The 14,943-nt window shown below is 33.1% G+C and overlaps 2 protein-coding genes across 2 annotated transcripts; both read right to left on the bottom strand.

Annotated features, from left to right (window-relative positions):
- Nucleotides 1-143: 143 nt before the first annotated feature.
- On the bottom strand, nt 144-5,220 carry LOC114425590 (uncharacterized protein C25H2.10c-like). Its single transcript, XM_028392533.1, has 7 exons — nt 5,060-5,220; nt 4,847-4,966; nt 3,938-4,414; nt 2,804-2,943; nt 2,614-2,734; nt 1,091-1,231; nt 144-491 (listed from the first exon to the last, which is right to left on the bottom strand). Exons 1-7 carry the CDS (start codon nt 5,126-5,128, stop codon nt 408-410), a joined length of 1,152 nt encoding a protein of 383 aa, XP_028248334.1. The 5' UTR covers nt 5,129-5,220; the 3' UTR covers nt 144-407.
- Nucleotides 5,221-8,016: 2,796 nt separating this feature from the next.
- Nucleotides 8,017-12,958, bottom strand: LOC114425599 (hexokinase-3-like). Its single transcript, XM_028392541.1, has 9 exons — nt 12,414-12,958; nt 11,382-11,532; nt 11,112-11,291; nt 10,590-10,664; nt 9,820-9,975; nt 9,644-9,742; nt 9,445-9,572; nt 8,686-8,767; nt 8,017-8,589 (listed from the first exon to the last, which is right to left on the bottom strand). Exons 1-9 carry the CDS (start codon nt 12,683-12,685, stop codon nt 8,236-8,238), a joined length of 1,497 nt encoding a protein of 498 aa, XP_028248342.1. The 5' UTR covers nt 12,686-12,958; the 3' UTR covers nt 8,017-8,235.
- Between the last annotated feature and the right edge of the window lie 1,985 nt (nt 12,959-14,943).

A 14,943-nucleotide genomic window follows, 5' to 3' on the forward strand; every position in this document is an offset into this window, starting at 1 on the left:
ATGCCTGTGCCAGCCAATCTTGTAGACATGACGATCCAAGTCATAAAGAGAATGATTGCAAATTCTAAAGGATTTAGGTTGCGCACATCGGGACTCCAATTTTTACAGCATAAATTGCCATGGAATGGAGGAATTCTAAAATATTTTTGTGAATCTCAACGGCTGAAATTCAATTTAAAAATATTGTAAATCCAACTATGATATTTAAATGGATTGAGCGTATATAACTCTACTTCCATGTAAGGGTTTCTCGTTTGATTTGTGAGAACTTACTAACTACACTCAGTCAAAGGAGACTAGCTGCAAGAGTCATCTAATCTAACACTTAACCAAATGACAACAACAGTCACAGACCAGATTATCAACATGAAGCAAAAGGGAAAGGTACTATAATGCTGCAAGAAGGCTTAGTCTTTACGTGATGTTAACTGCCTCAGATTGTACTTGGAAAGCTCCTTATATTTCTCAATGACCCCGATCAAGCACACAGTCTGCCACGCAAAACAGGATGATGATGCATTAGTTAGTTCTATGTCAAACTGAGACAACATAAAAAATTACATACTATGAAGCGAAAACTACAGCACTGTGGTTAAGTGTCAATTCGAAAAATGGTACATCAAAACAAAATTCAGCATTCAAAAAGAAATGCAGTTATAACTTTTTAAGGTGTATATGCCCAAACTATGCAAGTGCTTTTAGGTGACAAATTAGTTTTTTTTTCTAATAGCGAAGAATTGGTATTTAGTGAAAATAGAAGAATAAAATACACTTTTTGATTGACAAATTAGTTTTTTTTTTTCTAATAGCGAATTTATTTAACAATTTTCAAGAAAGCCATTAAAAATTGCATAGATTTCACAGTAACACTAAGCGGACAATTTGGTGGGTCAGTTAAGCAAGTAAATATAATAGCAGTCAATTTGAAAAGATAAATGAAGGATAATAATGTGACACGTCATGACAAGCACTTCACAACATAGCTGCTGCCAAGGAAGAGAAAAATCACGTGATGAGTACACAAGATAAGCATTAAGCAGACATGACATACAGTTTAACTTAAATTCCAGACACACCATGGCTTTCTTACCCTGGCAATTTCAACTACTATAGTTTTATCAGGATTTTTGAGATCAACTTTATGGGGTCCAGGAACTGACTTTGCCACAGCATCGATGATTTCCATCCTGTCAACACCAGTATTTGCCCGTGCCTCATACAGTACTGCAAACTACAAACAAAAAAGCAAGTCAAGCTACAGACAAAAAGGACCCGGCCATAGAAAGAAAAGAACTGAGCATAAACTTAGTTAACTTGTAGTACAAATTAGACATAAGATAGTATCTAAATGAGCAAATCTACAATAATGAAATTAGTTTTCCAGAGAGCTTGAAAGGACCCAACCTACTGTTGTAAACATAAAGCACAATGCACATGCCAAATTTCATCTTGGTCAAATACTAGACTCTGGATATAAGAATTGGAGTTTAAGTTTTAGAATAACAATTTCAATTCTAATTCTTCTGATAAGTCATTCAGAATCATAAAATTGGATTGGATTCTATATACAGTCACCACTGTAATTTTTAATAATAATATATTTCCATGGTTTAGGTCTATGAACTACACTTCTGTAAAGAAAATGTGTATCACTATTAACATAATTGAAATTTTAATAGATATAAATAAAATGGCTTTATTGTACTGATGGCAACAAGGAATGGTAGTAGTAAGCAGCATAGTTAATATTGGAGACAATGACAATGGCAGCAATGTGCAATGGTAGCAATGTGCAATGGTAGCTTTGGTAACAGTGCCAACAGTACAAGAGACAATATAGGTGGTGCTGATCGTGGCCACAGGGAGCACAGGTGATACATGGTGTTAAATGTTAATACCAATGGTAATGATGAAAACGGTGGTAACAGCATTAAACTTAAACAGTCTAATACAGAATTTTTTTTTTTAAAAAAAAATGGTTTTTGGGTCTGGGTTCAGAATTGTGAAGGATTTTATTTTGTTGTTTTCAAATAAAAAGGAATTGTTTTTCAATTCTAAAAAATAATAACATGAAAATTTACAATTTGTGGCCCAAGTTCTAATTTCAAATTAAGATCCCTAAGCACCCAAATGGAGCCTTAATTATTTCATTCACAAGAACATCAAAATGAAAGAACTTGTCCCCCTGCTCCCTTCAACAGGAAAAAAAAACAAGTAAATAAAAAAAATTCTTGGAACGGCTTGTTTGCGTCTTTGTTATGTTTTAGGAAATTTAAGTTCTTGAATGCAGTGACAACCAGTTATTGAATGGTGCACTTCGTTAAAGACGCATTTAAGCATTTAACTATAGAGAGTTTCAAGAATTTTTAAGGCAGTAAAGATAGCTTTCCAGGAGTATTCTCAATCTTCGCAACCTTGGCAGTAAGTCTCACTGAGTGTAGAAGTTGGAGCATTAGGTAAAAATATCATTGTTAAATATGGCTAATTTACTATAAATATACCTACCCAGCTATATTAATTTCATAATATTAACATTGGAAACATTTGTGTAGTTTGGAATGCATGCTAAAAATAAAATGTAATACAAACTGAAACACTAATAGATAGTATTACCTTGAGTGGATTTTGAGTTTCCACAGGAAAGTACTGTTCCACAAGAGGCTTGATTGTTCTTGAAATTTCCTCCTTTGAAGCATAACATGAGACTTCAATTGGCAAAATTCTCAAAATAAACCTAGAAGTAGTCAACACTGCGTTAGTGTTTCTGTGGTTATAGATAGAGAAAGAGATACTACAAATATACCTTGACATATGTTTCCCTGTTGATGCTGCTGATGTCACTATCCGGTGAACTATATCCTTGGGGCTTCGGTCTCCATCTTTCTTCCGCATTTGAACAAATACTACACCATTACAACCAGAATCAAGCTTGGCAAAGCGCCTCTGTGGGAAGAAAAAAAGACCCTTAGCAAAACACACAAATAAAAAATGGACAAGTAATGTTGAAACAAATCCTAGGGCTTCAATGTCGGCCCAAGTGCCCTCAAATCATACTCTAACACAAAATGAACTGAAGAATTACATGCTGTGTCTTTCTACATCCTAATATTCACCCAAAAATAAACTCTACTGAGGAAAAATGATAAATATTAAAGCTATCCCGCTACTAATTAATTAAAAGTTGAAAGCAGCGACTATTTTAGACATCCGGATGATTCTACTCTCAGACAATTTTAGCCCCCAAAGCATCTTTTGTGAAGATGTCAACAAATAAAGATATTCCAGAGCAATTTTGTACTCAAAGGATAATATTTCCAATATCACACTATATTTTCCATCTCATCATTAAAAAGAGGCAGCAGAAGACTCAGGAATTAGGGACACAACCAAAAATAAAATTAATATGAATGCCATAACCATGAAAAGAAAAGAAAACAAGGACAGAGGAACCAAGAGGCCATTTGATTTGAGAAAATATTCTCTGTTTCATTTTTTGTTTTTACTTTTAACTACATAAATGTCACCTTGTTTTTACTTTGTCCTTTTATTTTCAAAAGTATGTACATAAAACAATAAAAATAGTAAAAGTTATTTTTACTCTTTCCTATCTAAATCTTTGGGGGGGAAAAACAATATAAATAAGGTGGTGTTTTTGTAATTAAAAGTAAAATAAGAAAATAAAGAACATTTTCTCAAAGCAAACAGGCCCTAATGTCTTCCTGTATGATTACAGACCTCAGCATTAGTTGCACAAATATGTTCGCGTGTTTCTGAATGCTACATATGTAGGGAATTCTGAGAAAAACTATTATCAGCGGATAGGCCACAAAAATGATTGGGTGAACCCAGAAAATATTAGAAATGTAAGATCCGTGAGCCAAGCTTTTTGCAGTAACAGAATAAAATAATATGCAGCACATTAGTCTTATCAAGTCACCTTATTCTTGTCTCCCAATTCTTTGAATTCTTCTTCAATTAACTTATCAATAGACTTGTGTTCCACTTTGTCACTAAAATTACATGCAGGCACGTTTGTTTTGCAGCACTGTTTCACAGATGGTAGATCATCTGCTGTCCCTTTTGTAGTCTTAAGATTGCCATTATCCCCTTTATTATCACAAGTTTTATTTTCTTCCTGAGTGTGCGGTTCATCAACGTTATGAGGATCTGATTTTTCACCTGCTCCATCGTCATGACTGGCATTGTCGTCACTAGAAGTATCCAATTTTGGCTTTTTATCCCCCTTTTCCTCATCCCCATCATGCACGGCCTCCTCCTCCTCCTCCTCCTCCTCCTCCTCCTCCTCCTCTTCCTCACCATCACTACTAGAAGAGTCAGAATCAGCAAACGTGATTTTTTTATTTAAAGGTTTGCTGGGTAACTCCTTTTCCCCATCAACTAGCTCTTCATAAAACTGCAAGACAAACAAAACAGAAGCACGGGTGATATTATTTTACAAAGGAAGGAAAAGAAAAAAATAGTGTTCCAACCAAATACAAAATACAAATTTAAAGAAGTTGAAAAAATGAGAAAAAAAATATAATTCAAGCCTGAACTACTCTACTCTACCTGAACCAAGCCTAAACTATCTATCCCCTTAAGTAAGTATTCGCATAGAACTCGATAGAACTCAGATTAGTAAATGGCCAAAACAGTGTCTACCTTCTATGATATACTAAACTAATAATAGAATCGGCGAAAGGAAAAAGAAATAAAAAAGATTGCACTAATTGAAATTTGCAATTGAATAAATTGGCATTGCTAATAGTAACTTGGTATCTGTATCTTGTTAAAATTGAAGTAATAGACTTCCGCAGCGCACATAAATTCTAGGAAGATATCATACGGAATCGAGAATATTGAGAGCTTCACGAGAGGCTTGGTGTTCTCTGCCGCCATCGCAAGTGATGAAAAAGCCTTGCACGCCAGGCCGCAGAGGGTACGAACCCTTCTTCTTCACTGCCTTCTGAAAAAAAAATTCATGAAAACAACAACCTCAGTCCTCAGCAACAAAATGAAAAGAAACTCCGAAATGCACATAACAGAAGAGGAGAGAGACATTGTGAGGAAGATAGCGTCTTCTCTTTTTGCCGTTGGCGGCGACGGCGGCGGCGGCATCGGGTGCCATAGCAGAACGAAAACAAGGGGCAAAGCTACTCAACAGCAGTTACCGCTAATTTCTATTATATATTTACAATTTACAATACACGTTCTGGGTTTTTTTCTCTCCCTATTTCTCCGCTCCAGGGGATAATAGATAGATTAAAAATATATTTACTACTGTATAATTTATTAACTTTTATGTTTTTTTTACTTTTTTAAGAATTAAGAATTAAATTATACTTAAAATATAGTGGATAGTGTTGACTTAAACTTCTTAATAAATAAATAATAGCAAAAGTGTTTTGATATTTTTTAGCATAAAAAAATAATTAGAAAAACTAACAACTATACCTCAGAGATAAGTCAGCTAACTATTTCATAAAAAATAGGTTGATAAGCCTACTTAGGTCGATAGGCTTACAACTTTTTATAGGTATTATCACTATTTTCTTCGTTTGAAATCTAACAAACTTCTCTAATATGATACGTTTACACCCTGTTTTCATTTTAAATGCCTAACATAATATTTACTTCCTTTGAAATCCAACAAACTTCACCCTGTCACTCTTGAACAACAACAAACATATTTAAGGAATTTAGGGGAAGGAGGAAGGCTAGTGGTAAAATTTTGAGTTGGTTTTTGATTCAAGCTTGGATGTTTTGGGAGCATGACAATATTAGCAAGACTAGTTTGAGTTATGAGGATCTTGGTGAAAGCTTCCTCAATGTGAGGGATAAAAGGAGTTTGGATTTAGAACATGGTAGAAATAAAGAAAATTGCGAAAATACAAGAAGAATACAGAGAAGATTTGGGTTTAGGATATTTTTTTTTCCTCTTATTTCAACTCATAACTAGCTATGTTATGGGCCTCGTTGGTTTTGGATTTCACATAGGTTATTTCCTGCACCTACAAGCTACTTCCTGCATCTCTTTTTTGGCTTTCAAAATGACCATTCTGAAATGTAAAATTACATTTTGGAATGATTATGGATTTTGGCTTTTGGAATGACCAATCCGAAATGTAAAAATTACTTTCCAAAAAGAATGCAGGAAATAACTTGGAGGTGCAGGGAAGCAGCAGCCCCTTTGCTGGTTCTAGAAACAAAGTCAAGACCCTCTTGAAGTGACACAACCAACACTTTCATAGAAGGCCTTACAAGGCTCGTTATAAAATTTTGGGGTTGGAATATAGGAGACGATGAGGAAAAGGAGGCAATGGAAAAAGGAAAAGGATGATAAAAATCAAATGAAGAGAAATGACATTGTTTTGATGAGGTCACATTAGACACATCATTATCAAGTTATTACCATCTAGGCAAATTGGGATAACAAAATGGATTGGACTCTGTTAGTACCCATAAAAGTATTGGAGAAGGTAATTACCTACTTATAAGAACCAGAGATCAGAATGCATATTTATCCATAATTTTGTGGGAATGTGTGTAGGTACAGGTACTATGATACACATCTCGTCTTGCCTGCACATGTCATCAATATTATAGATTAATATAATTAAATTATGTTACTTAAGTAAATAATATTATATTATGCGCATACTTTGTTGTAAAAAAATAATTATATTTTTCTAATTCAATTGGCATTTTAAGACCATAGTTCATATTTTCCAATTCAAGTATTGATGTCGTAATTGAGGTTATTAGACTAATTAAGGATTTGTTATTGATTTCATTTCATGTAAATAATTTTTGTTAGGACAGTGAAATACAATCATGATTTTGATTTGTAAATCTCATGCTAGCACTTTTATGTTGAGATCGATATTATCCATATACTTTCAAATAGCATTTTAGTTTTGGATTAACTTGTAAATCCTGAATAATGTTGTGCATGTAGCAAGATGGTATTAGATTTAACATACCTTATATTTGTTTCACTCTATTTAAGAATAATAGATTTATATATATGTCATCACATGATGTCCAAGTTTAATTAGGGATTTTATTAAGTGATTAAAATATTAACTTTAAGTATCTTTATGTTGGATGATTATCTTTATAATATTGTTTATCCGAATTAAGTTTGGACAATTTGATATTATGTTTGTTTATTTTAAATATTATTTTACGGATACTTAAATTATTTAAGAGTGAATTTTTAATTTATTTATAATAATTTTTTAATTAATATATTTTTATTGATTTATTAACTTTATACATAAATAAAGTACGGGTCGAGGATGTGGATATATAAGAACCCAATGAGTACTAGGATGGAAATTAAAATTATTATCCACACAGATATAAAACTAAGTGGGGATTTTTTTTTTTTTTTAAACATGAATATGAAAATGAATCCTACTCAAACCCTACCCATTATCATTCCTGTATGCAACTGATCGTGCCACAAGTGCCACGTCCTTTAAGATTAACTTGGTCCAAATAATAGAAAGACGAACGTAACTTATAAAGTTGCTTATATCACAGAACCTTATGATGAGTAGTTCTTTAAGGAACTAAGGTATGCTCTGTAGTCTAATAAATAAGTCTAACTGATCTACTGAATTAAACATAATCTAATAAACAAATATTAATTATCACTATTCTGATTTTTTTTATACCAAGGTGACAATTAGTATCTTCCAAATCCAACAGAGAAGGAAAATTGTTAGGCGTGTCACTGAGGGCAGGGCAGGGCAGGGCAGGGTCATCAAGCCTGCAGTGGTTAGGGGCAAGGCCTAGCAAACCAAAACTTTTGGCAACTACTAGTGCAATTTGTACAAAGTGGAGATGACAACAGAAAAACATGCGGACTAAATAATTTATTGATAAGAAAACAAGACGTATAAGCAATTTCAATCTCAAGATAGTACTCCTAGTCCTAATACTATACTATAGTATTACATCCAAATGTTCTCAACTGACAACAGATAAAAGCCATAAAACACACAACGATAAAAAAATAATAATAATCATATAAATGAAGATAACTTGGTCAAAGAATAGACGAAACCTTCCTTTATACAGAGATATTAAATATGGAGAATTAATTCTGATTTACATGGCTATACGTGTGTGTGTGCCTATATATATATTATATATATACACACATATATATATAAATATCAAACAATTTATATATATTTTATAGCAGGTGTACCCTCTATCCACAGTTTAGGATGAATAAGAGGCAGCAAGCAGTGCAGCCCCAATGCCGGATCCATCTTCGGTGACCTTTAGAATTACGTGCTTGGCAATATCTTCTCCCAATATTTCATTTAGAGCTTCACGCAAGTACTCCCTAAACAATGTATATTTAGAATACAATCCCCCTTCAATTGCCACAACTGTTCTTCTCATTTTCATATCACTTCTACTCCGTCCACCTGTGATACCACCACTCCCGTCCCTACCAATCTTCTTCAAGATACCAACAATACCAGCAGCTGCCAATCGAGCAGCTCTACGAGTCACCACATCACACACCTTCACCACAATTTTTCTTGCCTTCAAGGGAACATCAGGAATCTGAAACACTCACGTACATGATAAATTATTATTAGACTATTAGCAGGTAAGGGCACTGGTTTAGGGACAAAACTTATGGTGTCTCATTTTGTTTACCTCAAATATGTCATTAAGGATTCTTGCTACTTCTCTCAAGTCAGGAGAATTATCCTCATGCATGGCAGCCATCAAAGGAGTCCTGAAATTCCATCAGGTAATAGCTTCAATTTAAGATTTCGAGGATAATGGAACAATATGCACACTATTTCAGAAATGGAGCAAAAACTTGCAAATTCCAACCACCAAGAAAATATATCTTCTAATACTAAGCCTAAGGTTTTCATTAAGGGGATCAAAGTCTATAACAATGGAGTCAGGGTCCAATAAATCCTTCCACCTTCACACCATAAATATATAGCAAATTCACTTTCCTGAAGCAATAAACCCTTGCCCGCTGGGTAATCAAAATCATGTAGCTACAAAATTTTATTACAACCAACAGGAGGAACAAGAAAAGGAAAAAAAAATCAATCCACCTTGTTTAAGGCATTAAAATTGGTCACTACTCACTAGTAATCAAAATCAAAATAGAATTGAACTATTAATAGAGAAGCCAGACTTTAAAAACAAATTAATGGAGAATACATTAGACAAACAGAAACAAATATTCAACCTCAAATAGAAGTCATAAAAGGTCATGGATCTTCAGCTTAGAAAAGATTGAGCAGATATGAAAATCCACATCAATATCAAATATCAGATAATAGCACAATACAATATGATTTACAAAAATATTTCAAGATATACACATTCAATTTCAGTTGTTGGTATGTCTTCCTTGGTATGCACCGTACATAACTGAGATTCAGTACTCACCACAGTATGAAAGGCATTGAAAGCTTGGGAGAAATTGGTCCAAACATATCCGACTCTAATGACATCTTAAGAATGACTCTTCTCACAATGTCACCAAGATACATTCCTGATATCATTTTCTCAAAACCCTGCACCCAAATCTCCAAAATTTTAGTCATGACAAATCAAGCAACAGGAGTCATCAAATGCCGAACCTCACCTGATCATTTGGATTAGGGCTCTCAGCATCCAAATCAATGTCATATGATGTTCTTGGTAAGTGAGATGACCAAAAGTTTCCCCATTCCATATTGACAACCTAAATTATAAAAGGGTTACACGGCAAGTCCAAAAGCAAAACAAAAAACAAAAGTGAAAAGAAGAAAGGGCAAAGACCATTCGTCCGGATGTCATAAGAAGGCCTTGACACTTGATAATAGCATCAACTCGTTCCAAATAGCAGGCATTTGTACCAGTACCAATTATAATTGCTGCAACAGTATCTGGATCATGATAATGTCCAACTGCTAATGTTCCAACAGTGTCATTAACCTGTTGAAAATGAACATGATATCATGTTTCACATAATAGTCAGTAATACAATGAAACAAAAAAAAATTATGCCAGCACACTCCCCCCCCCCCCCCCCCCAAAAAAAAAAAAAAAACATAATTAAGGTGTATTGAAAAATAATAATTACACAACTATAGAAAGAATCACACAATTTCTGAACAAGTTTTCCACCCACATAATTAAGGAGTATTGAAAATTAATAATTACACAACTACAGAAAACATAGCACAATTTCATATAGCAAGAATGTATACGGTTGCCATTTCTACAAGTATTACCATTTATTCTTCAGTCAAAAATTATAGAATAACAGTAAAAATTGACTGTGTGAAAAAGTAGCAATTGTTCAACATGCATACCCAACTCTACATCTAGATTGATCAAATTATTGCATGGAAATGTCTTGAGACTTCATAAAAGAAAACTGAGATATCATGTAAGTACATTAAATATATACTGGAAAAACATAATTCATCAAGGCAGACATGACCTCGGAATGCACAAGACAGCTTAATCACAGTTTTGTGTAAAAATTGAGAGGTGAGGGGATACAATCATAACATAACAGTAGGTAAATGAAAGTACTTCCTTACCAATGCAGCTACCCGCACATCTAGGCCTTTCCGTGCCAATGCTTCTTGCAAACATGTTGCAACATCTCTTCCTACCTGACAACAAGCAGTTCTGTTCTTAATAAAACATGGCTATTATATTTGCACACTGCTACTGAAGGACCAAGTGCAACTTGAATAGGTTCTTCATTTCTATTTTTGTAACTATTTAAAGGGAAAAACATAAATAGCCACTTTGAAAACTAATATGGCCTGGACAGTTAAAAGGCTGCTCCGAGACCTATGTCAAATGTAACCAAAAATCGAGAATTAAATTCAACTACACTACTGATTGAATGCCTTGGAATTATAAATAGTTTTTTTATTTTGTAAAATATAAAACTAACCAAATAATAACCATGTTCAACGTCATGCATTTTTTTTAAACACACAAATTATCACTAAAATTAGTGATCAAGTTTTATGATGAATGTTAAATGAGAATTGATATCTATCACAATACATGCTTTCACGTAGAAACTGCTTGAAAGTCGTCCGACTAACCATATTTCCGATGGAAAACCCTTTTGTCCATTTGATTAAAATGCCAGAAGAAACAGACATTTGTTTCACAGGAAAGGAGAATGTAAATCCAAGCTCCCTTCTATCCTGTGAAATATTGGAACCATCTCCTTCTTTAGCAATGAATTCCTTCAATGAAGATGCAATAAAATCAAAGAGATCCTGCAAGCAGCAAAATCAATTAACCTCTATGATGCTAAGAGATCAAACAAATACCAGAGAACTCAAATTTTAGAGTCTTGATCAAGTCACCTCGCTTGTGCTAGTCATTACATGTTGGGGAATGGGTTGTCGTTCTACTTCATGTTCAAAGTCTGAAGATGGTTGACCATTTAATTGAACCCGCAAAACCCTAAAATTGGTACCCCCAAGATGAAGTGCATAATATGTTCCTCTCTCGGTCCTGATAAAAGAGAAAAAATATAAATATATCAGTTCTATATTCAATTAAACCCAACAATCCAGAAACAAAATTATAGAAACAAATCTATTTAACAAATACAACTTTGCATTCTGAACAAGACTTCTGCTCAAGCATGTTAATGACACATAAGCCTTGCCATCAATGCATGCTCATAGTAGCGCACACGGTGAATCATAAACACGTGGTAACGCTCAAAACAGGTATAAAATAAATGCAATCAAACTCCAAAAACCTTGGATTCTGTAACTCAGTCTTGCAGATTTCAGACTACCTTAAGTATTGACACAAATCATGCGTCACAGCATGGAATTTTCAAAACAGTATAGTACAGGAGCAATTTATTGGATGTTGCAAAAAAAAGTTAATATTCAACAGAACTCCCAATTCAAGAAATAATTTAATTAGAATACAACAACAGTATTGTCAATCAGTCATGGATTTTCGTATCATTGACTTTCATTATAAATTATTGTAAAAATCATTCCTAGATATATTGTGATAATTACTCTAAACTCTTCAAAAGGAATGTGACTTCACATGCTTGAAAACAATATACAATGCAGATAGGTATGAAATGTGCGTAAACCACTCGAGTGAAAACAGCAAATAAACAGTAACTTCAAGTAATTGGACTACAGCTACACGCAGCACAGCAAGACATAAAAAAACAAAAATAGGGAAAACCGTGAAAAGGCAAGCGAAATGACACTTGAACCAGAGAATCAAACGATGAGAATGGAACATTTCACGTCCAAGAGAAGGAATGCTCATCAGCATTCAGCAGCAACGTAAAAGACCCGAACTTTATGCAATGGCACAGTTAATGGGCAAAGCAATTGGAAGAAGAAAGAGATGATTACCCATTAGGGAGATTATCGACGAATGTGAGAAGCATTTTGAGCTTGGAGCCACCTTCAGAAGCCAAACCAGCGTGCATCTCCACGGCCATGGCATCCACCACTTGCCTCAACCTCCCAACCCTAGTGGCACACCCTTCCTCCAGTTCCCTCACCACATTCGCCACTTTCTTCCACTTCCTCCGGCTCCTCACTCTCCGCCCCACCACCACCGCCGCCAACGCGCACGTCGCCACCGCCACCGTCACCGCCACCCCCAAAACCACTCTCCCCATCTCCCCCGATCAACCAATCTACATCCCTACCCCACTCTCCCCCGATTCCTCACCACCAAAACCAAACGCCGCCGTTTCAACATGCACAAAATAAAAAATAAAAAAACTCTTGCGAACCGCCGTTCGCCGGTACGATTGCACTCCGGCGAAGCCAAGTGAGTTGCCGGCGATTGAGACGTGCCGGAAAAGTGCGAAGAAAGAGAAAGAAGAGAGAGAGGGACGGCGGCTGGGTACGCAGTGGTTTTGGAATTAGGATGTGCTGGAATGAGAGGAGGACCTATATGGAAAGATTTATAAGGTGGGGTAAAGACAGATTTGCCCTCGGATACCTTCCGATATTTCGGATTTGTCACTGTATCTCTTGGCGATCTTTTTACCGTTTATGACAGATTTTGAGGTTAATGACAACTTTGACTCGTGCCCTCTTCTCTCTCTTGGTTGTTTCTCTTTCTCCCTTTTTTTGCATTATTATGTCCTGCATATTAGACTCTCTTAGTTAAAGAGCAAATACTAGTATACTGTATTGACAGAGAAAATGAAAAATAGTCATAATTTCAAGCCAACGAGTTTTAAGACATGTAATTGTCATAGATGAATTTTCCGTGATCGTATATGTGGGACCTCTTCCTCTTCCTTCTTTCTCTTTTTTAATTTACACATCACCCCCTCTGCATCTCAATCAAACACTGTATTCAAATTGCATATATTGAATGATCGAATTCTTATTCAGTATGAATATTTAGTTTCAAATTTTAATCAAATTAAATACTTAAACAATCCATATTTTATTCGGTTTACTTTTTAAAAAAAACGAATTATTGAGAAAAAGGTATTTTCTCATTAGTGACATATCCAATATTATTAATTTAATTCTGGAAACAAAGCAACATTACAAAAAGTCATATTTTATTAATTAAATTATAATATGGTTATCTTAAATATTATCTTGTGTTTATATTTTTATCAATTTATTTGCAATAACTTTGTAATATGTTTGATTATTTTCATCATAAAATTGATGTAAAATATTTATTATCTTATCAATAATTAATCTTTGCTAAAAAAAATCTGACTGGTTGTCTTTTAATTATGTTTTTTTATCAATGAAATCATTTAAAAACATGTTTTCAAAATAAATTTATCAAGTCTCTATTTTCTTCAAATTAATATTTACTAAAAAAATATTATTTTGTTCTAAAAAAAATAGTTGTTCAAGATTATTTTATAGTATGGTTTTTTAAAAAATAAAAACACGGTCAATCATGTCCTAGGCAGAGACGGATATACGGGCAGCCAGGGCTTTAGTCCCCCCTCCCCCAAACTTCTTTGAATAATCAATATTTATATGTAGTATTATTTTTTTGTGAAAAGTTATATATTATTAATAATATATAATAATAATTAATTAATACATACTAATTAATGATAAATATCCTATTTTCAGTATAAAAAAATTAAATAATATATGATATATACTAATATACTAATTAATAATATATATACTACTTCTAGTAAAAATAAAATAAAAACAATATATTAATTAATAATTCTGATAATTAATATATATTATCACTGATTATATGTTAATCTTTTTAATACTGAAAAAAAAATTCTATTCTTTCAAATAATATATATTGTGACTAATTATAATCTAACACGAAGATATAATAATTAATAGATATAATAAAAATAGCATTTTTATATGACTTTCTATTGTTATCATCTACGTTAATTATATTTTATATATTATTATAAGTCTCATTTATTTATATATGTATATATATAATTATTAACATTTATTATTATAGATGTTGAGAAATTTGATGACTTTTAGTTATTATTATATGTGTTTGTTTTTTTATATTATGAGATTATTATTGTGAGAACAAAATATATTTCAAAACATGGAAAAAAAAATATATGAGTTGTAAGCACGTGTATATTCTTCTTGTATAATTTTAATTAAATTTTTTTAATTTTATGTGTAAAATAATAAATAATTTTATAAAACTTATTATTTATTAAATATTTATTTGTTAGAAATTAGATATTTAAATAATTAAATTAAAAAAAAAAATCAAGCTTTCCCTTTGATGGTTTCCTAGTTTTGTCCCTGGTCATAAGTATTTAGTCAGTAAATTGTTAAAGTCCTTGATACATGTCTTAAATTGTGATAAAAAAATGTCTATGGTATTTACATCTTTAAATTTATCAAACATAAACCCTTTAATATAAAATTTATACTGAATAAATACCAT

Source organism: Glycine soja, chromosome 1 (assembly GCF_004193775.1).
Source record: "Glycine soja cultivar W05 chromosome 1, ASM419377v2, whole genome shotgun sequence".
Taxonomy (NCBI): Eukaryota; Viridiplantae; Streptophyta; class Magnoliopsida; order Fabales; family Fabaceae; genus Glycine; species Glycine soja.

Coding starts and splice junctions, on each gene's coding strand:
- LOC114425599 (XM_028392541.1), bottom strand. CDS start 12,685: ATGGGGAGAGTGGTTTTGGGGGTGGCGGTGACGGTGGCGGTGGCGACG. Junction 9,573..9,643: donor GCCCTAATCCAAATGATCAG/GTGAGGTTCGGC, acceptor ATTTGGGTGCAG/GGTTTTGAGAAAATGATATC. Junction 8,590..8,685: donor TCCTTAATGACATATTTGAG/GTAAACAAAATG, acceptor TGAGTGTTTCAG/ATTCCTGATGTTCCCTTGAA.
- LOC114425590 (XM_028392533.1), bottom strand. CDS start 5,128: ATGGCACCCGATGCCGCCGCCGCCGTCGCCGCCAACGGCAAAAAGAGA. Junction 1,232..2,613: donor AAACTCAAAATCCACTCAAG/GTAATACTATCT, acceptor TTTTGTTTGTAG/TTTGCAGTACTGTATGAGGC. Junction 492..1,090: donor TAGTAGTTGAAATTGCCAGG/GTAAGAAAGCCA, acceptor TTTGCGTGGCAG/ACTGTGTGCTTGATCGGGGT.